This window comes from Diabrotica undecimpunctata, chromosome 10 (assembly GCF_040954645.1).
Source record: "Diabrotica undecimpunctata isolate CICGRU chromosome 10, icDiaUnde3, whole genome shotgun sequence".
NCBI lineage: Eukaryota > Metazoa > Arthropoda > Insecta > Coleoptera > Chrysomelidae > Diabrotica > Diabrotica undecimpunctata.
Genome location: NC_092812.1, coordinates 11,749,482 through 11,773,131, shown reverse-complemented (window position 1 = coordinate 11,773,131; position 23,650 = coordinate 11,749,482). Strand labels below are relative to the sequence as shown.

Below are 23,650 nucleotides of genomic sequence, written 5' to 3'. Positions count from 1 at the left end.
GAATTGGCAATACCACACAAGCTAATTAGACGCATTAAAGCCACAATGGATGAAACTCAGGTATGTGTGTACGAATACAAAACCACCGAACAGACTCTTTCAAAATTTCGCAGGGATTAAAGCAGAGAGATGGGCTGGCCCCAACTTTGTTTAACCTGGCACTGAAGTATGCGGTTAGGCAAATGCAAACTGGATGAGGAAACCTACTTACCAACCGAACAGTTCAACTGGCCGCTTATGCCGATGATATTAATATTATTAGAACATCAACAGGAGCACAGGAAACATACGCAGAGTTAAAAATGCCAAGTCTGGAAATTAACACAGAAAAAACAAAAATAATGGTACAGACGAGAAGAAATATAGTCCCACAAAACATTATACATGAAGATGACATTGAAACGGTTGAAAAGTTTACATACCTGGGAGTAGAAATATATGTCGACGGATCAGAAGATGGAGAAATACGGAAGAGAATAACGCAGGCAAACGGATCTTATTTTGCCCTCTCCCGTATATTTCTGTCTAAAAATGTCCACCAAATACAAAGATATGAATTTAGAAAACCTTAATTCGACCAATACCATGCTATGACAGTGAAGCATGGGTCCTGAAAGAAACATCCAAAAGCAAACTCGATACATTCGAAAAGGAAGCACCACTGTCAGACTTCATTAGAATACAAAGATTGCAATAGGCCGAAGATATGATAAGAATGGGAGAGAATAGGCTACCAAAAAGAGCACTGAATGCTATAATGCAGGGAAAGAGATCCGTTGGAAAGACAAGAAAGCGCTGGGAAGACACAGTAAATAGCGACGCACAAGCCCTTTTAGGAGTCCGTGTATGGAGAAGATAAACCTCAGACAAGCAAGGGTGGAGGCAAAAATAAAAATGGCCAAGGCTCAATTTGGGCTGTAGTGCCGTAGAAGAAAGTGAACCATAAATGTAACTTGTTTTAAAAATCAAACTGAATCTGATTTGTCCAGTTTGAATCATTCATATTTTTTTAATTAAAATTTGTTTTCGTGTGGGGAAAAATAATATTCCATTGAATGTGCCTATTTGTCTAATTTATAAAAAAGAGTTTTCAAAAACCGTATACACTACAGGGTAAAATTTTTGCTCTGAACCAAACGAACTAATTTTTTAAAACCAGATCTGACTTTTTCCATTTTAAATAAATCAAACTGAAAAAAAATTAGGTCCGGTTTATTTATTAAATCTTAAATGTGTGTCCATAAAAATTTAATTTTTATAAAAAAGTTACAGTTTTTTACATCTATTGTTCACTTCACTTCACTAGTTCACTAAACTTTTAATTCATAGTCAAATTTGATTTTTTTAATTAAACATTAAGTATTCGTGTGGGAAAAAAATAAATATTGCATTTTAATTGCCTATTGTCTTATTTATAAAATTATTATTAGAATGTTCAAAAACCGTATACATTGTGAAATTTTCTCTATGAGCAAAACGAACTAATTTTTTAAAACCAGACCTGATTTTTTTTAAGTGTGAATAAATCAGTTAATTAGGTGGTAGTAGTGTAAAAATTGGATTTTGACTTTTTCGTCCTACATATGATAAGATTGTTAATTAGTGCCCAAAGAAAGAAACAGGTGTACAATTCGATTTATTTTAACGAACATTAAATTATATTATTATAAAGAATATCAGATTTGATTACAGTCAATTAGATGGCGAGCGGCGGAGCATATAGGAAACCGTTAAGGCAAGAATAAATTATGAAGGTAGTGGTGAAGAAAATTGGAAAAAGAGAAGCAGGATGGGTTTAAAGTAGTTTGAGTTTGAAAATAAGTATTAGGAAAAGAAAGGCTACGAAGAGATCATAAAATAGGAGCGATAACCAAATGAAGACATGATGCGTGAAATACTGTCACAGCACGATGATATGATGAGAGAAATAAAAACCTACGCAGAGAGCAAAGAGAAAATTTGGATTGCATAAAAGAATTGAAGGAAAAGAATATGGAGTTAGAGAAAGGAACCAAAGGAGCAAATGAAAAATAGAACGAAATGAAAGAGACAAAAGAAAAAGAACATAATTATTAAAATCTTAAATATGGAGATCGAGGATAACAAGAGTATTAAACACAAACTAGAAGAATTCATTGAAACAAATCTTCAGGTAAAGATTAAATTGAGAAAAGGCACCAAAATTGATGATAAAAGATTCCTTGCAGAATTAGAAAATATGACAGAAAAATAGTTTGTACTAAAGAATAAAACTAAACTCAAACATCTATCAGCATAGAACATATACTCGAATATATAATCTGACATGACAAAAACGAAAAGAGAGATACAGGCAAGAATTGCAAAAGAAGAAAAAGATAAGGGAAATTCAAGAGAAATAGGGTACATGAAGTTAAATATTAACGAAAAAGAATTGAAGTGGGACAAAAATAATAGTAAACTGGCCGAAAGACCACAAACCATCTACGGAGGACGTTCAAAAAACTAATACGGAATGCAGAGAAGATACCTATAATTATGACGACCAAGCCAACAGACCGGGCAATAAAAAATGCTAACGAAAATAACAAAATAAGACACACAGAAGTAAAAAAGAAACGCAATAGGAGGAAAAGAGTAAAGCCCATTAAAATCGGATCTTGGGATATCAAAACCATGCTAGCAATAGGTAAGATGCAATAAATAGCCCTAGAAATGAAAAAATAATAAACTAGAAATTTTAGCTCTGCAGGAAATTCGATGGAAAAATTGAGAAAAAAAATTTACTGTGTACTATTAAGGAGAAAAGAGAGAAAGAGTAATACCTACAATTCAAAGCAGGTAATGGAAGGATATCCTATATCAGGATAGAGAACATACAAGCAAACATCAATACTCAACTGCTACGCCCCTATAAAAGAAGCAACCCAAGAAGATAATTTTTTAGAAGGTATTTTATGACATCCTAGAAGAAACCTGTTATATCCCCAGAAATGACATCTTAATAATAATCACTATCAGTGGAATTATAGCTCGTTATGAGCCAAAGCCTTCTTCAGAACAATCTTCCATTCGCCTCTGTCTCTGGCAACTCTTCTCCTTGCTTTAACTCATATGGATTCTATGGATAACTTCTATGTTATCTTGATACCTAAGTTTTGATTTTCCTCTGGCTCATCTTCCCATTGGTCCTCTTCGGTCGAAAATTTTTCTGATCGTTGCATCTTCATTTCGCCTAGTCCTATCCATCGAAGGCGTGCTAATTTAATACATTTTACAACGTCAGGTTCCCCAAAACTTCTGTATAACTCAAAGTTGTAGCGCCTACGCCACAAACCCTGTTCTTGGACGCCTCCATAGATTTTCCTTAGAATTTTTCTCTCGAAACGTTTAAGCAATTCTTGGTCGTTCTGTGTAAGTAACCACGTTTCTGATCCGTATGTTAACACTGGCCTTATTAGTGTTTTATATATGGTAACTTTTAATTTTTCTGGGTAGTTTTGGGGCCATCTGTTTCCTTGAACGATAATAGCACTAATTGGCAAGGACTATTCTTCTTTTAATTTCTTCGCTGACATTGATGTCTTTGGTCAGCAGCGAGCCCAGTTAGACGAAGGTGTCTACACCTTCCAGTTCCAGGTCATCAATTAATAGTCTAGGTATCTGGTTGCCTAATCTAGTACAATACTTATACTTGGTTTTCTGTGCGTTTATTTTTAATCCCATTTTCAATGAAGACGCCCTTAGTGATCGAAATGCTTCGATCAGAGATTCTGTGGATCTAGCAATAATGTCTATGTCATCTGCATACCCGACCACTTGTGCAGATTTATTAAAGATGGTGCCATTCGTATTAATATGGCACTCTCGAATTACTTTTTCTAGTGCAAGGTTAAATAAGAGACACCACAGTCCATCTCCCTGTTAGTCCAGTTACTGTGGCATTTTCCCTTTAAATTTTTTATAACTGCACCGATTTATCTGAAATTTTTACAGTGGGTAGTAAATTACTCAAAAAACATAAGTTATATGGTGCCGATGTGTGCTTCTACCCCTGGGGTGGTTGCCACCCCATCTAGGAGGTTGAACTTTTTACACTCAAAATAACCCCGGGAATTGATATAGAATTAAATTTTAAACAAAAAATGTCATATAAATTTTTTTCGCTAAATTAATACTTTTTGAGTTATACGCACTTGAAAAAGTAAACTTTTCGCAAAAAAGAACATGTTTTCCAATGATTTTGTACGAATAACTTAAAAACAAAGCATTTTATTGAAAAATCTATAATGAGCAAAAATAAAACTTATAAAAAAACAAAGAGATTGTTTTTTTATTAAGTTTTATAAGTACAATACTAAGCGATTTATAATTGTTTGAAGATGACTTTTTATTTTTGGGATACTATACTCGATGCATTTAACATCAAATATCGGAAAATGGACATCTGTGTTGATAAAAACTCATACAACACTTTTTAAAGAGCTAGAAAAGAACTTTAAAATGAGCTATGTTAAAAGCTATTTCGATTAAAACAAAGTGAAATACGAAGGAAAGAATTTGAATTACTCTAGCCTTTTAAAAAAAAAACGAGCAGTATAAGTAACACTAGGGGCCGGGGGATGCGCTCTTCTTCTAATCGGCGTAAAGCTGAGCGGGAAAAGAACAAATCTCAGGGGATAAGTTTTGCACGGAGAGTCTTAGGACTTTGCACCTCCTTAAACTATCCCAAGACCGCTGGGTACCCCCAACAATGATTGGGGGTGTGTAATCAATCTTTGATTGCACCCTTCACGTGGTGGCCCTGTTGAAACTAAACTCAGCGGATCTAGACTAGATAGTCGATAAACAATCCCCACGCCAAGCCGTGAGACACCGTGGTGAAGGCTGTGAGGCACTGGGGTGACAGTGTCGCAAACGGTTCCTTTGGGGCAACAGGTCACACCCCTTAGTATTTAGACCTTACCCTCGCAAGCGGGGCTCTGCGAGGAGTTGACTGTCTTTCCCTAGCTACTCGTGGGATCAATATGGAATCTCAAAAACAAACAAAAACAAATACAAAAAAAAACTCAGGGCCAAAGGGTTCCCGATGCCGAAGGGCCAGGGAACTCCAAAGCCAAAATCACAGTTCCTAAAGCCGAAGGGCAGGGAGCTTCTGGAGAAAATCCGAACGCCGAAAGGCCCGGAATTTCTAAAGAAATCTCTCAAGCTGATAGGCAAGGAAACAAAATGGCTGTCAGAGTAACAGCGTTGGAAGACCTTGATCTCATGACAGACGAAGAAATTAGGGCTGCAAAGCTATCTGGCGTTTCTAAAGCCAAAATCAGTAGGCTGGTGAAACAAGGCCAAGATTACGTTCAAGCCAAAAGGGCTGTAATAAAGGCCAATTTCACCAAGGCGACTGAAAGGGCAAAAGAGATGCCGTCAAAGCCAATAAAGGCCATGACAAAAGTAATACAAACCCAGAAGATCGATGGCCCAAAAAGGCTAAGGTCAGACGGAAGCACACCACCCGAAAGCCAACGCAAAGGGAAAAGGCCAAGAACCGAAGGTGTGACTTTCAGCGAAGCTGCCGTTTCTGTTAAGGTTGCAGTGGTACTAACAGGATTCCCGGAAGCCAAGATGGATATAGACAAGCTTAAGGCAGTCGAAATAGCCATCTTGGGTGCGTATGACAAAATTCCGGAAGCAGGACCACAGGTTCGCTTCCTGAAGAGTACATACAGGCCGGGTTTCCTGGAACTTAACTGTGCGGACGACATAAGTGCGCGGTGGCTGAAGGAGGTGATTCCAACCCTGAGGCCTTGGGAGAGTGCATCTCTCAGGGCTGTGGAGGGGGAAGACATACCCAAGCCGCACTCATGCACTGACTTCGTACAGGACGAGCGTGGGGAACGTCTTGAGTCCAAAAGGATCCTTAATAGACTAAGGATAAGTAACCATGGGCTCAGGACACATCTATGGACAGTCTGGGGTAGTAAACCTTTAGAGAAAGGGGTGTTATGGACCTTCTCGATGGATTCTGAATCTCGAGAAGAACTCCAGAAATTAAAAATGTCACCCTTTTTCGGAGTAGGACGGTTAACGTTCCGACCCAAAGAAGGGAAGACAAAAACACGGAATGAAAAGCCAGTAGCAACTCACTCCAGTGAAACAGGGGAGACCTCCCTACATATGGAGGTTCAGGACGAGGAACAACCTTCTTCGGGTGGAGCTGACACACCCATAAGGACTAATGTCCAAGAGTGTGTCGGACCCACGGAAGAAGGAATGTCCACAGATCCAGAACCGGCCATCTCTTCGCAATGAAGAGAGAAATAAGGCTCCTGCAGGCCAATCTTCAACATGCAAAAGCCGCATCGGCAACGCTAGTTAGAAGATTGGAACAAGAAGGCATTGATGTGGCCCTCCTGCAGGAGCCTTGGAGGATAGGTGAGAAGATTTCTGGCCTATCAACCAAACAAGGTAAGGTTTTATACACACCCAAGGCTGTAAGGCCAAGGTCGTGTATAATTCACAGTAATAGAGTAGATTGTACATTAATCCCGGTGCTCTGCACTGATGATATTGTTACAGCTGTTCTAACTACAACCACGGAAGTAGGAGAGAAGAAACTGGTGGTGTGTTCAGCCTACTTTCCAGGTGATGAGACTCTGTGTCCACCAAGCATTATAAGCGACATAGTTGCATATTGTCTAGGAAAAGGATTACAGCTCATTATAGGATGTGATGCCAACGCACATCACACCGTGTGGGAAAGCACAAACATTAATGCAAGGGGTGAGTATATTTTGAATTTCATCTTATCTGAAGGTTTGGTTATATCCAATATAGGAAACAAGCCAACTTTTGTCACTAAGGCACGCAAAGAAGTGTTAGATTTAACACTCTGCACGAGCAGGATAAGTGATATAATAACAAATTGGTTTGTGTCTGACGAACCCTCATGTTCGGATCACAGACATATACGATTTGACCTTGATATTTTTCCATCGGAAATTAAATACAGGAATCCTAGAGATACAAACTGGGTAGGATATAGGGAGTCCCTCAGTAAAAATCTCGAGGAATGTACGATTTCGTTTAAAAGCCCAGAGGTTATAGATTCGGCGGCAGAAACGATAAGCGAAGCTATTATGGCGGTGTACCAGGAAAATTGTCCAGAAAAAACAAGGAAAAGTACGGGCAGTAATACAGTCTGGTGGAACAACGGCTTAAGGAAGATGAGGTCGGAAGTCCGAAGCCTATTTAATAAAGCCAAAAGTAACCAAGATTGGGATGCCTACAGGTATAAGCTAACGCTATCTTCTTCTTCAAGTGCCGTCTCCATCAATGGAGGTTAGCGGTTATGGTGGCAAACGTTTGTCTATCTTCAGCTGTTCTTAAGAGTTCCTCAAATCCAAGTCCTGTCCAGTTTCTGATATTACGTAACCAGGACAATTTTTTTCTTCCAATTCCTCGCTTTCCTTCTATTTTGCCTTTTATTATCAACATAAATAAATTAGGAAAGCCAAAAGAATTCATGGAGAGAGTTTAGCGAGGAGATTACAGGTATCCCGGCATGTTCTCGAATTCATAAAGTCCTGGCAAAAGATGGTGCTACAACCAAAGAAGTAGGTTTCCTAAAGAAAGCTAATGGCAAATTTACGGACACCAAAGAGGAAAGTCTTAGAGAACTAATGAACACGCACTTTCCGGGCTCAACAATTCTGGATGATGCAGATAGGCAAACCAACATAGACCAAAGGCTCACTAGACCAAGGTCTACAGATTGGAAAATAGCCACAGCAATCACAAGACCAAACAGAATTAGATGGGCTATAAATAAGTTTCGGCCATATAAGTCTCCAGGGACAGATGGCATATATCCAATACTGTTGCATATGGGATTAGAGGTATTGATACCACACCTATGCAAGCTCCTCAAAGCCACTTTAGCATGGGGGATCGTACCGGAAATATGGCAAAAGGTCAAAGTCATATACTTGCCTAAGGTAGGTAAAGTATCAGACCTAACACCAAAGTCATATAGACCGATAAGCCTATCTTCTTTTCTATTAAAAACGCTCGAAAGGCTTCTTGATAGGTACATCAGAGACGAAGTGCTAAAAGATAATCCTCTAAGCAATCGTCAATATGCATACCAACCTGGTAAATCTACGGACTCCGCGTTGGATGATCTAAATAGGCTTATCTCAAAGTCAATGGAAGACAAAGAGATAGCAATGGCCGCTTTTTTAGATATAGAAGGGGCATTTAATAATGTTACCGCCAGCTCTTTGATAGGGGCTATGAGTAGACGAGGTGCACCTGCGGTAATATGCAGATAGATAAGGGCATCCCTGGAGAATAGGACAGTAATGTCCACTCTGGGTAAAGCAACCATCAAAGCAAAAGTAGGCAGAGGCTGTCCACAAGGAGGAGTTCTGTCCCCTCTACTTTGGGCAACCTTGGTAGATGATCTCCTCAGAAATCTGTCCACAGAAGGCTTTTATTGTCTAGGATATGCTGACGATATAGCAATCGTTGTCAGGGGCAGGTTTGCTCAGGTAGTTTCTGAGAGAATGCAAGCAGCCCTAAATATAGTTGACGACTGGTGTAAACAAGAGAGACTGATAGTCAATGCTCAGAAAACACAAATTGTCAACTTCACCAAAAAAACAGCACTACAAGGCCTAAAACCACCGGTGCTGGGAAGAACAGAGATTTCATTTGCCAAAGAAACAAAATACCTTGGGGTATATTTTGATCATAGGCTTACATGGAATACTCACATTCTAAAAACCACACAGAAAGCTACTATGTCCTTGGGCAGATGTAGAAGAATGTGCGGTAAGAATTGGGGACTTAACCCCAAAATGACTCTATGGCTATATACAAGGGTTATTAGACCCATGATAACCTATGGCTCGGTGACGTGGTGGACAAAGACGCAGCAAGGGGGAGCAATAAGGCTGCTAGGTAATACACAAAGGCTAGCATGCCTGTGTATTACGGGGGCCTTAAAAACAACTCCTACTGCATCGCTGGAAGTCCTGTTGAATCTACCACCACTTCATATCTTTATACAGGGCGAAGCCAGATCCGTGATGCACAGATTAATCCATAGTCAGCGACATATAAGCCAGATGCATGGTACTGACAACAGAAAGCTAATCGAGGAGCTAAAAGCCGATATTGTGATGGGGAAACCTATCGATGCAACAGTTACGAGATATAGCTTTAACAATAAGTTCACAATTAAGATACCAGGCAGGGAAGACTGGAATAAAGGTGTACCCATACAAGCTGCTGCTACCTGGTACACGGATGGCTCAAAAACATCGGAGGGTGTGGGAGCCGGCATAGTAGGGACAAATCAAGGGATAGATTTCCCGGTAAGTCTATCTAAGGATGTGACAGTTTTCCAGGCGGAAATAACTGCAATCCATCACTGCGTGGAAGAAATAGAAAGGCAGGAAAGAACGTTCTGTTCAGTTGCTATCTTCACAGATAGTCAGGCAGCGCTTAAGGCACTCAATTCCGTAGAGGTCAATTCTAAGCTAGTATGGGATTGCGTGTGTGCCCTAAATAAACTAGGAGACCGTAGCAAGGTTACGGTAGCCTGGGTACCGGGGCACGAGGGTCATAAGGGCAATGAAAAAGCAGATGAAATGGCCAAAAAAGGCTCATCATTGCCATTCTTTGGACCGGAACCCTTCTGCGGAGTTGCTAAATCAGTAACAAGAACGGCTACAAGGAAGTGAGTAGCTCGCAAATCTCTGGAATGGTGGAGGAATTCACCAGGACAAAGACAGGCGAAACAGTTCATTACAGAACATTCGCCAAAATTTACGGCAGACCTAATAAGCAAAGACAGGAAAACAGTCAAGGTCATAGTAGGTCTTCTAACAGGGCACTGTAAGCTGAATAGGCACTTGAAGCTGATGGGATTATCAGATGATGACCTGTGCAGATTCTGTCACCTCGAAGAAGAAACAGCAGAGCACATTTTATGTCAGTGTGACAGTCTGGCAAATGTGCGGTTCTTTGCATTAGGAGAAGAAAATCCACCGGCAAATAGCTACATGGAAGGTAGAGTCTCGAAGCTACTAGACTTTATAAAAAGGGTCAGGCTAGAGAATGTTATCTAGGACTAGAGGACCACAATAGATCTTAAAAGGTCGCAGTGGAATAGGCCGAAAGGCCACCTCTCTTAATCTAATCTAATCTAATAAGTAACACTATTTCGATCAGAATTGAAATTAAACGTATATCTTCTACAATTCATTTTATTGTAGTATTATTTATAAGTTTTAAAAGTTTAGCCTGTTTAAAATGCGTATTTTTTGAAAAAATCATGTTTAAATTAAAAAATCTTTTTTTTTTAATTATCTAAAAATTTACATTTTTTTAAAATAAATCTAAAACTATAAGAGATACGTGAAAAATGGTACTATACCAAAATGTAGTTTTTTTCTTAACAAAAATTTTAATTTTTTTATTGTTGTTGTAGCTCGAAAAATAATAGAGATATAGCCAATTGAAGTTTGAGATACAGCGGCTGACACACCTGTAATCAGCACTTTGGCCATTTACTATTTAAAAATAAAGAATTTTAACATATTTTAATCTACTTAGTCTTGTAGCTTTTGAAATTACCTTCAAAATATTTTTTTAATGGACACTGTAGCTTAAAAATTAACGGAGTTATTCTAAAAAGAATTTGGAGCATGTTATTTATATTTTGGAGCCTCAACTTATTTTCTGTATATATAAATGCTTTATTCAAGTATATTTGAAAAACTGGTAACAGACACACTAACACTCACACAAATATGTATATAATACATACATACATATATATATATATATATATATATATATATATATATATATATATATATATATATATATATATATATATATATATATATAATGTTATGTATATAATATAGGCACCTCTAAACTGAACATTTGCTTCAGAGAACTAACGAACACAGAGAAGCGACACTCCTTTGAAGTTGCGTGGGCAAGCCGCCAATGAGTGCCAATGACAGGAGTACTTCAGATCTCGAAGACATTTTAGAAGCTGGGAGATACTGTACAATTTTGCTGTATGGCCTTGCCAAAGACACCCACATGAACAAAATGAATAAGGTCGAAGATTATTCATCATTACTTGAACAAATGCGATACGAATCGTTTATTAAAGCCACAACTAAAAATAGTGCAGTTCAATTATCATCTCTTGTACCAACTGTAAGTGCCCTGAATGAGCATATCAAAAGAGTTTATTTACAAACTCAGATATGGCTTGGAAACAAAGAGATTGATATAACGGATTGGGGATGGTTCAAGAGTGATGATATTTTACAACCAATAAAAATGAAAAGTTCAGCTGCACCAGAAGAACTATTGATACTGATTTTTTGCAATTGCAAAAAGGGTTGCGGCTCAGCGTGTGGCTGTCGTAGACTAGGTCTGTTTTGCAATGCTACGTGTGGAACATGCTCTGGCGACAATTGTCAAAACTGTCCTGCAATAGACGAAGAGGTGAGAACACGACGAGAATGACGCTTCAGACAATGAATAATTTGATATATTGTAAATAATTTTTATTTTTGTAAATATATTTTGTATACTTTCTAATGTAAAGTATTTTTATGCATAATTTTTTACAATAAAAACATCATCAGTATACTTAATTTTTTTATTTAGACATTTACCAAAGGGGAATTTGTTTCGTGAGCATAGAGGTGGTTTTTAAGGGTTGAAAATAAGCAACCAATCAAAAAATATTTTATTGATAAGAAAGGAATTTTTGAATATAAATGTACATTAAAAACGTTTGAAGTTGTTTAAAAAGATTTTTTTATATACTTTGACATAGGGGGTAGTTTTTAAACTGCATACGAAAGCTGAACTCTTTACCTTTAAAACACACTTTACCTTTAAAATCCACATTTGCTCCTCTATAAGATCTCACATTTTGTACTATTTATTTCCAATTTTTCGAAATCAGTGCATGGTCTATCTTATTGCCATCCGTTCTTCCTTGTATCATCCACGTAATCTTGTGTTCTGTTTTGTGTTTATGTATAGTTATGACTATTATATATATATATATATATATATATATATATATATATATGAAGAATTACTGAGAGTTAATATATTGACTATTTTATTGTAACATTTTATTCCAATATATTCAGGTGCATGTTGGGATACACCTAATCTAGAGAAAGGTTGCCGAAAATTTGATTTACCTCTAGTATCATATGAGTGAATGTCCTCATTTCTGTCAAACTTGAGCTTGTTTTCCTCAATGTGCAATATTAATTTGAAAATTAAAAGGCTAGGTAGTGTTAAAATATTAGACTTCTTAAATAGTGTCTTGCAACTATCTGAAAATGGAACACCATACATACTTCTTAAAAATTTCTCTTGAGCTATAAATGGCCGTTCAAGATGAGATGAGCAACCCCAAAATATTAATCCATACTGAAGTACAGACTGGACTAAACTAAAGTAAATCATTCGCAATATATCAAATTCTTGACTATGAGTTCTGTATTCAAGAACCATGACCTCATCCTAGACACAAAAATAAGGCTCCTTAAATGTTATGTGTACTCAGTACTTCTGTACGGAGTGGAAACGTGGACATTGAAGGCGGAAACTCAATCAAAACTTCAGGCTTTTGAGCTATGGTCATACAGAATGATCGTGAAGATACCATGGACAGACAAAGTCACCAATGAAGTACTGCGGAAGATGAACACAACTGCGGATTTGGTCAACATCGTGAAGAGCCGTAAGCTGCAGTACTTGGGACATATAATGAGAAATCAAGGCAGATACGAGCTACTTCAATGCATTTTGCAAGGTAAAATTGAAGGAAAAAGGGCCCCAGGACGAAGAAGAATATCCTGGCTTGCTAACCTGAGAGCATGGTATAGAAAGACCTCAACACAACTATTTCGTATAGCAACCAACAAAGTCATAGCCAGGATGATCGCCAACGTTCGGAACGGACAGGCACCCTAAGAAGAAGAATATATCAAATGAGACAGTTTCTCTTAAATTACGCATTATATAGATACATGTAGTTAACTTTGCTGATACATGATTTACGTGAGTTCCCCATGTAAGCTTATGATCTAGGGTTACCCCCAAAAATTTCGTTGTAGTATAACTTTCTACCGATTTGCCATCCACATGTAAATAAAAGTCAGAATTTGGAGTTAAGTTTTTTGGTAAGAAACGCATAAAATGTGTTTTTGTTACGTTGAGCTTGAGTCCATTATTTTTACAATACTTATGTGCTAAATTCAGTAGACGCAACATTGGTATTTTCCACCAGTTGTATGGGTTCACTGTGAGACATGAGAATATTGGTATCATCAGCATACTGAATAATTTTCAACAAAGGCCCCAGTATTGAGCCTTGAGGTACACCCATCGTACATTGAAGTGGCCTCGACGTTACATTTTTCACTGTGACTAAATGAAGAGATCTGCGCCAATTCGACTTTGAACATTCATCACAAATTATCGAACATTCAAAGGATGTTTAAATGCTCACTTGTGGTTGTTCCCTGAACGTTCTAATTTTTCCTGTTGATTTTTCGTATCACTATTTTAGTCGTCAGGGACGAAAATGCCACTGAACCTCTAAAAAGCATACGAACAAGCTGAATTTTGCCGAGAATATTAATTTTGGGACCCCAAAAAACATGCAAAAAAGTTTACTACTTTTACCCCCGGGCTTCCCCCTAAAACCCTCCTCGTAGGGGGGTAAAAATGTAAAAAAATCGATTCACCAAGAATCCGTAAGCCGTGGAAAACAATGTTTTAAATAAAAAATGTAGCTGAGATAATTTTAAATAAAAATATTTATTAGCACTTTTTGTGTGTAATGAACCGTTCTTTCGCAAATAACGTTTGAATCGACTGTTGATTTTAAATGTCAGTTACGCGCGCGAAATCAATATTCAATAAAATTTGTCGCAGCTTAACGGTAAAAATATCTTTTGATCCAAGTGTCCTATCGACAAAAATCAAGATGTGTTTTAAAGGTAAAGAGTTCAGCTTTCGTAAGCAATTTTTTTAGTTTGCTGCAAATAAACTAATCATACAATTTATCCCTTTCATTGACTGGTCACTATGAAGTTTCGATTACTAGAGCCTATCCTTCAAAACCTATAGCGTGGAATTTTAATTTTGAGTATTGGCAACAAATGATAGGGGAAATGTGCCTATGATGGCCCCTTAAGGAAAAGCTCCATAATAATTTTAATTATGTACTTAGCAGGCTTTAAATATGACCACATAACGTCTTGTTATTTGTATAATATGCAAATGTTTCAAATTTTGATAAAAATTAAGATGACAAAAGTTATTCATAGTTTACTAAAATCTTGTTAAGGGTCCATCATGGGCATATATGCGCTCATGATGGACCTTTTGATACGCCCATGATGGACCCGTTGCATTTTGTATAAAATAAGTAAATACCAAATTATGTTATTAAACCAAAAGATATTCTAAACGATAAATAATATTACAAATAGGTATTTTTAAGAAAAAAGTTAAATGCACAATTCACACACAACAGGATTTACATCTGCACATTTATTGTGACACCAATTCTTACAAACTTGACAACGAATCCATTTTTCTTTGGATCGTGAATGCGAAAATAGTTCGTTACAGTAAATGCAAGCTGCATCGACCGAGTCGTCTTCTGCAAAAGAAGATTCACAATCGTCTTCAGAACTGTTTGTAGTTGAAACACGAACTTGCCCTTTTACTTTTCTTGCGTCTCGTTTTCTTTTTTTTTTTGCTTCTTTTTCTGCAATTTTTTGTTTTATATCATCAATTTCTGGCGTTGAATTTAAATATCCTGTTTACCCCGTTTTCTACCCCTTTTCTGAGTTACTTCAGATATTCCAGCTAAAGGAGGAGGACAAATATCTTAGAGATGTTTAGGACTGACGATGATGTTGATTTCTGATCAGTGATTTTTGATAAACCTTCAATCAAAAAAACATTTTGGTTCCGATGTTCCGGTAGTGAGTTTTCGTCAGAATATCCTGGTAGTGGGTTTTGTTCATAATTTTCTCTATCTGTTGTTATAGACGGCAAATACTGCCAATCCTGGAAGACATCTGGATTGAACGGTTCTATTCCTGACTTTTTAAATGGATTTATTGCATTTGATGGAAGAGCACTTTTTAAATATGCTCTATTAAAGATACTGGCTACTTTAAATTGGGTAACTGTTTTACCAGGATTCTGTCGCAGCCATAATTGAATTTCTTGGCCGTAGTAAGTTTAAAAAATCCTAAAGGTCTAAAAAATCCCAAGTCCAAGGGTTGAACGTGATGAGAGCAGTGAGCAGGAAAACAAAACATAATAATACCGTTTTCTTTTGCAAACTGTAGAGCTTCAAAACTTTTATTACCAGCATGACCATCGAGTAACAACAAAACTGGGTTGGTTTTAGAAGCCTTTGAATACCTTAAAAAATGTTGCAGCCAGAGACAAAAAATGACAAAAAAAGTAATATTTTACTGGACGTTAAGCAAAGTGCTGCTTTTGTTTTGTATAAAATGACTACACTTTCTTTGTCAAATACTATACTTACTTTGTTTTAGGTTAGAACAAAACAAAAGTAACAGAATTAAATTTACTGTCTTGTCTATTTGTCTATGATGGACCCCTTTGTCGTTACATATGACGGACTATGGGTCCATCATAGGAAAAAGGAAATAAGTTGCCTCTTAACGATTAACATAATACATTTTACAGGGATGGATCCTCATAAGAGAAAACAGTGGAATGAGAGTAATATGCAGCAAGCTTTAAAAAGCATACAAGAAAAAACTATGGGGTTTAAGCTGGCAGCAAAAACATTTAAATTTCCAAAAACGACTTTGAAAAGGCGATTTAATAAGCAACAAGGAAGTACTAAAGATAATTTGGGAGGACGAAGACCAACATTTTCCACTGTTATTGAAAAGGAAATTGCTGAACATATTATCACCATGGAAGCTCGTTTTTTTGGCCTAACCAGTAAAGATTTACGAAAACTTGTATACGAAGTAGCTGAAAGAAACAATATTAGCCACAGTTTCAATAAGGAAACCAAGATGTCAGGCTGGAAATGGGTCAGAGGCTTTTTAAAGCGAAATCCTCGAATATCATTCCGAACTCCAGAAAATACTTCGTTGGCAAGGGCTCAAGCTTTTAATAAACCAAATATATGTGCCTATTTTACAGCATTAGCACATATATTACACGAGTTTCAATTTCCACCGGAAAACATTTATAACATGGACGAGTCCGGTTTAACAACTGTGCAAAAGAGATCGCAGAAGATTTATGCTAGTAAAGGTCGCAAACAAGTTGTTGCTTTAAGTAGTGCAGAGCGCGGTCTACATGTTACGGTCGTATGTGCAATGAATGCAATGGGAACATATGTTTCTCCTGCTTTGATTTTTCCTCGACAGAGAAAGAAAGACGAACTTATGATCGATGCACCTACTGGAAGTGTAACCTTCGCTCAAGAAAAAGGATGGATGATTTCCGACATTTTTTGTCTCTGGCTGCAACATTTTTTAAGGTATTCAAAGGCTTCTAAAACCAACCCAGTTTTGTTGTTACTCGATGGTCATGCTGGTAATAAAAGTTTTGAAGCTCTACAGTTTGCAAAAGAAAACGGTATTATTATGTTTTGTTTTCCTGCTCACTGCTCTCATCACGTTCAACCCTTGGACTTGGGATTTTTTAGACCTTTAGGATTTTTTAAACTTACTACGGCCAAGAAATTCAATTATGGCTGCGACAGAATCCTGGTAAAACAGTTACCCAATTTAAAGTAGCCAGTATCTTTAATAGAGCATATTTAAAAAGCGCTCTTCCATCAAATGCAATAAATCCATTTAAAAAGTCAGGAATAGAACCGTTCAATCCAGATGTTTTCCAGGATTGGCAGTATTTGCCGTCTATAACAACAGATAGAGAAAATTATGAACAAAACCCACTACCAGGATATTCTGACGAGAACTCGACGAGAGACAAAATGTTTTTTTGATTGAAGGTTTATCAAAAATCACTGATCAGAAATCAACATCATCGTCAGTCCTAAACATCTCTAAGATATTTGTCCTCCTCCTTTAGCTGGAATATCTGAAGTAACTCAGAAAAGGGGTAGAAAACGGGGTAAACAGGATATTTAAATTCAACGCCAGAAATTGATGATATAAAACAAAAAATTGCAGAAAAAGAAGCAAAAAAAAAAGAAAACGAGACGCAAGAAAAGTAAAAGGGCAAGTTCGTGTTTCAACTACAAACAGTTCTGAAGACGATTGTGAATCTTCTTTTGCAGAAGACGACTCGGTCGATGCAGCTTGCATTTAGGTACTGTAACGAACTATTTTCGCATTCACGATCCAAAGAAAAATGGATTCGTTGTCAAGTTTGTAAGAATTGGTGTCACAATAAATGTGCAGATGTAAATCCTGTTGTGTGTGAATTGTGCATTTAACTTTTTTCTTAAAAATACCTATTTGTAATATTATTTATCGTTTAGAATATCTTTTGGTTTAATAACATAATTTGGTATTTACTTATTTTATACAAAATGCAACGGGTCCATCATGGGCGTATCAAAAGGTCCATCATGAGCGCATATATGCCCATGATGGACCCTTAACACGATTTTAGTAAACTATGAATAACTTTTGTCATCTTAATTTTTATCAAAATTTGAAACATTTGCATATTATACAAATAACAAGACGTTATGTGGTCATATTTAAAGCCTGCTAAGTACATAATTAAAATTATTATGGAGCTTTTCCTTAAGGGGCCATCATAGGCACATTTCCCCTATCATTTGTTGCCAATACTCAAAATTAAAATTCCACGCTATAGGTTTTGAAGGATAGGCTCTAGTAATCGAAACTTCATAGTGACCAGTCAATGAAAGGGATAAATTGTATGATTAGTTTATTTGCAGCAAACTAAAAAAATTGCTTACGAAAGCTGAACTCTTTACCTTTAAAACACATCTTGATTTTTGTCGATAGGACACTTGGATCAAAAGATATTTTTACCGTTAAGCTGCGACAAATTTTATTGAATATTGATTTCGCGCGCGTAACTGACATTTAAAATCAACAGTCGATTCAAACGTTATTTGCGAAAGAACGGTTCATTACACACAATAAGTGCTAATAAATATTTTTATTTAAAATTATCTCAGCTACATTTTTTATTTAAAACATTGTTTTCCACGGCTTACAGATTCTTGGTGAATCGATTTTTTTACATTTTTACCCCCCTACGAGGAGGGTTTTAGGGGGAAGCCCGGGGGTAAAAGTAGTAAACTTTTTTGCATGTTTTTTGGGGTCCCAAAATTAATATTCTCGGCAAAATTCAGCTTGTTTGTATGCTTTTTAGAGGTTCAGTGGCATTTTCGTCCCTGACGACTAAAATAGTGATACGAAAAATCAACAGGAAAAATTAGAACGTTCAGGGAACAACCACAAGTGAGCATTTAAACATCCTTTGAATGTTCGATAATTTGTGATGAATGTTCAAAGTCGAATTGGCGCAGATCTCTTCATTTAGTCACAGTGAAAAATGTAACGTCGAGGCCACTTCAATGTACGATGGGTGTACCTCAAGGCTCAATACTGGGGCCTTTGTTGAAAATTATTCAGTATGCTGATGATACCAATATTCTCATGTCTCACAGTGAACCCATACAACTGGTGGAAAATACCAATGTTGCGTCTACTGAATTTAGCACATAAGTATTGTAAAAATAATGGACTCAAGCTCAACGTAACAAAAACACATTTTATGCGTTTCTTACCAAAAAACTTAACTCCAAATTCTGACTTTTATTTACATGTGGATGGCAAATCGGTAGAAAGTTATACTACAACGAAATTTTTGGGGGTAACCCTAGATCATAAGCTTACATGGGGAACTCACGTAAATCATGTATCAGCAAAGTTAACCCCGTGGGTAAAAATGATAAACTTTTTTGTAGCTTTTTTGGGGACCCAAAATTAATATTTTTGGCAAAATTTAGCTTGTTCGTATAATTTTTAGGGGTCAACTCTCTGAGGGCTGGACTAATACTTTTCAAATTATTTAAAAAAAGACATTTTTTTCCAAATTCAAAATTTTTTCTTTTACTTTAAAACCAAATTTTTAAAAAATAAAGCCTTTGAACTGGTCAAACTTACAGATGATATAAACAATACATAAATAAATTAAATTGTAAAGCGATAATGATTCATTTTATTTGCGGTGCTAATTAGGGTGTGATTTTCACGATTTTTAACCAAAAAATGGACCAACTTTATTTTGAGAATAATTCGCCTAGTTTTGATGCTAGAAACTTTTCTAAAAAAGCGAAAATAAACCTTTTTTAAGCACTTTTGTGTGTGCATACACAAGTGCTTCACTTTTTGATTATTTCACGTTGAAATATTCGATTGGGAATTTGACAAATAAGAACATACTTTTCATGAGCTACAACTCTGCTTCTACTGGGTCTACAGACTAAGTATACCATTTTTTTTTTGTTTTTTATAAGCTATATTTTTAACTAGAATATTGTTTTCGCTAAATAAGTACTTACTTTTTGAGTTATTTGTGAAAAACGGTCTGAAAACGTGGTTTTTATTTTGAAAATGAACATTTTCACTAGCAAATAACTCTAAAAGTACCTATTGATTTAGTGAAAAACTCTATAGAATAAAAATTGCTTAGAATTAGTCAATTTATCCATTTCCGGGCTTATTTTAAACGTAGGTATGTTTTTTCACCTCCGAGAAGGGGTGGCTTTCATCCCTTAAGTAAAAGCAACACTGGGTCCAAGTCCCAAATCGAAATTTTCAAGCAAATCCGTCGTGACGAGGAAAATTACACTCCGAAACGGTCATTTGCTGGAGTACCTATTAATAAACAATGGAAATATGATTTTAAGAAAAAAATGCTATATTGATTCCTATTGGTCATAGGTTCTGTTTATTTTTGGAAAGTGTATTTTTTCACCAGCTTTTCATTAAGCCTACTTACAAGCGTGTGACATTAAAAATATCAAAATTATTAGGTATAAATGTTTATAACCTAGAACGTCGGCCCTTTTCAAACTGTTTTTTAATAACAAATTTAATAAAATATTGATGTTTTTTTAATATACCTTAAAAATGAAGCCTCAATGGGTCGATTGCGATTTACAAAATATCTCTAGAATCACTGCTTGGGCAAGTGCAGTGGTCTAAATAATATTTCTCCAGGATAACTAAATTGAATAACATAACTATTTGATCTATATTTGGTCGATCTGTTTGAAATTTAGCACACTTTAATGACATATTAACTGTCACAATATCGAGTAGTTATATTACGACATGTCATTATGCAACATAAAAACTTTTAGTAACTATTAATATTTTTTCACAATTATTTTGATCAATTTTTTATGTATTTATTTGGAAACTCCCAAAATGAAGAAACTTTTATGATTTACAACTTTTATTTGGATAATTTATCTCTAAAATGTATAAATGTTTTATAGACAGAAAATATTTTTTCACTTTTTGTTTATTAAAAAAAAAATCGAAATTAGCTGTACATCTTTACGGAATTGCCATTAGCTACCACTCATATACGTTTTAGAGCCCTTATAAACATTTTTTCAGTTTTTTTCTTGGTTTAATATGACATCCTTTGTTTGAAGGTATCTTTGTCACTCTTTCTTCTGGCTCAATGGTTTTCTATCAAACTCTTTATTTAATAAACTGTCAAAAGTACTTTTTCCTTCATTAAGTAGTATTTTTTCTATTTATTAAATTTTTTGCTTTCTTTGCTCTAGGTTTGGCTCTTTTATAATCGTCGTTTCACTTCCCTAATATTAAGTTGATCCCATAGATTTGTATATACACTTCTTTAGCTACTTTCACATCATTAAGTTTGTCACATGATGGGTAAAATAGTTATAGAATGAGAATTTTACATATCTTCTCTGTCTAACCATTCTCTTTTAGCTATTTCCAAACAAAGGTTATTAATTTTTTATGCCAATGCTTCCTAATTGTTTGAAACAGCTTTTTTGAAAAAATACAGACAGATCATGATTGAAGTTTGTTGTCAGAGTTGCAGTTTGTCTTTACTGTCACTAAACCATCTAAAACTTCACAAATGGTACTTTGTATGGACAATGGAAAGGCAACAAAACATAAATCAACATATTTCAATTAAAACACAAATGGAAGAAAAACAAAGTTGTGGTTTGAAAACAGAGGTTTAAGAAAGTGCAAAAAACATATTCGTTTAGGAAATATAATTTTAAAAAAATTAATTTTTGTGTCGGATTAAAATAACTTAAGATATGAAAGTAAAAAAATATTTTATTAACTCAAAATTTTTATAATTGACACTAAAAAAACACTTTACACAGTATTTACATTATAATTTCTCACCAGTATAGAAAATTTGGCCATTCTGACATAATTAAAAATGTAAATAATACCTATCTTACTTATACCTTAGAATTTTATTTATACACAAAAATATATAACTCAAAATAAATAATGTATACAAAATATACATTATTTGATTTATACATAAATACAATAAAGTCACATTTATATGTACTATAACGTACAAACAAATAGGGAACTTATTATACAGTTAGCCCTAATTTGGTAAAGTATCATAAATAATATCTCGTGCAGATTGTGAGAGGGGTTCTGGAAATATAATATCAAAGTTAACAATTAAATCTCCTCGTCTATTTGGTTCCTTTGGTACAGGCAAACCATATCCTTGGAGACGTTTAACAGTGGTTGGTTTGATAATTTCATTAGTATATACAAGAGGAATGGATTTTCCAGACATCGTTGGTACTTCAATGGTACAGCCACACAAGGCCTGTAACAAAAAAAATTTTCAAAATGAAATTCAAAAATTGTACAAAAAAACATTTTCATATATCATTTGAAACTTTTTAGTAATCTAAAAATAGTGTCAATATTATTTTTAGAATTGGACGTCAGACTAGGTCAACTAATAGAAACCAAAATTAGATCATAACTGAAATCTGGAATTAAATTAATTGGTGATTGTTAACATTTTTTAAAATTTTGAAATAGATACTGAAATTTCAATAAATCATAAATTACCTGTTTAAGTGATATTTTAGCTGTATACTTGATGTCACTGCCTTCCCTTTTAAATAGTGGATGTGGTTTGTCCCTGATGATAAAAACAATGTCTGCAGGTATCTTATTTCTGCCCTGGTCTCCCTCTCGTTGGAATGTAATTTTGGTACCAGCTTTCCATCCAGGTTTTACATTAATTGTTAACACTTTGTCTTCTTTCTTTGTTGATCCATCAGGCTGCATCACTCTTCTACAGATCTTCAATTTCTTCTGACACCCTTTGGTAATGTCCTCCAATGAGACATAGAGATCATGCTCAATGGCTGGATCTTGAATTTTGTCTGCATTTTGTCTTCTGTTAGGTGCATTATGAAAGTTAAATGAATGGCTTCTGAATGCACCACCTGGACCCTCTCTTGGTTGTCTCCAATCTCCAAGGAACATATATGGCTCATCAACATCTATATCATCATCATGCATTGCTCCAAACATTCTGTTGTCAAAGAATGTTGCAAAGGGACTTGGATTGCCAAAGAACTGAGCAAACGTTGCCCTTGGATCACCATGGTATGTGTAAGAGAAGTTTGTGCCAGAAGAACTGTTGCCTGTTCCTTCAGGATTTCCATGTAGCCCTTCCTCGCCATATTTATCGTAAATTTCTCTTTTTTTCTTATCTGATAATACTTCATAGGCTTCTGCAACCTCTTTAAATTTCTCTTCTGCTCCAGCTGCTTTATTTTTGTCAGGATGGTATTTTAGGGCAAGTTTTCGATATGCTTTTTTGATGTCATCATCGCTTGCACCCCTTTGGATGTTTAAAATTTTATAATAATCTTTACCCATTGTAAAATGGACACTTAAACACTTAAAATAGTTTTAATTTCTACACAGATGTTAAGTTTTGCTCCCAATCACTTTATGTACCTTATATGAGAATTCACTCGTTTCACGTCTACTCAATTTCAAAGCAAAAAGCTCACTCCCATGCGCAATGTCTTCCCTCCTTATATATTTAAAGAAAGAACATTCTCGATTTTTCTGGAAGGTACTGGAACGTCATCGGCGTAGAAATCGATGGGCCTGGAGTTTTTATAGGTGTAACAACAGTTTTTTACGATTCTCAGTATTAAATATTCCTGTATTTAACAAAAAATATATAGTAATAATCCATTCTTCTCACCACATCAGTGTAAACTGTATTAATACTTATATTAATTAGTTTAAGATAATTAATTTTTTATTAAATCTGCGACACTGTTTGACGCGTAGACGCCTATTATTTTGACAACTGAAGTGCAAATTTCATGCTGGATTAAACTTAGATTGGGTAGGTTCAGTTTTCATAAGTAAGATTCATTGTGCTTGCTACTTATTTTTGTTTTTGTTTACTATATATGATTTTAAATTTCTAAGAATTAACCGACGTAATAAAAATTATTAAATATAGTTAAATTAAATAGATCACACCTGAATTTCTTAACAGGTGCAATTTAAAA

General features: G+C 35.6%; 1 protein-coding gene across 1 annotated transcript; it reads right to left on the bottom strand.

The window, feature by feature from the left end:
* Window positions 1-21,383: 21,383 nt before the first annotated feature.
* Window positions 21,384-23,425, bottom strand: LOC140452026 (dnaJ protein homolog 1). Its single transcript, XM_072546046.1, has 2 exons — window positions 22,176-23,425; window positions 21,384-21,924 (listed from the first exon to the last, which is right to left on the bottom strand). The coding sequence occupies exons 1-2, from the start codon at window positions 22,995-22,997 to the stop codon at window positions 21,691-21,693; spliced, it is 1,056 nt and encodes a 351-aa protein (XP_072402147.1). The 5' UTR covers window positions 22,998-23,425; the 3' UTR covers window positions 21,384-21,690.
* Between the last annotated feature and the right edge of the window lie 225 nt (window positions 23,426-23,650).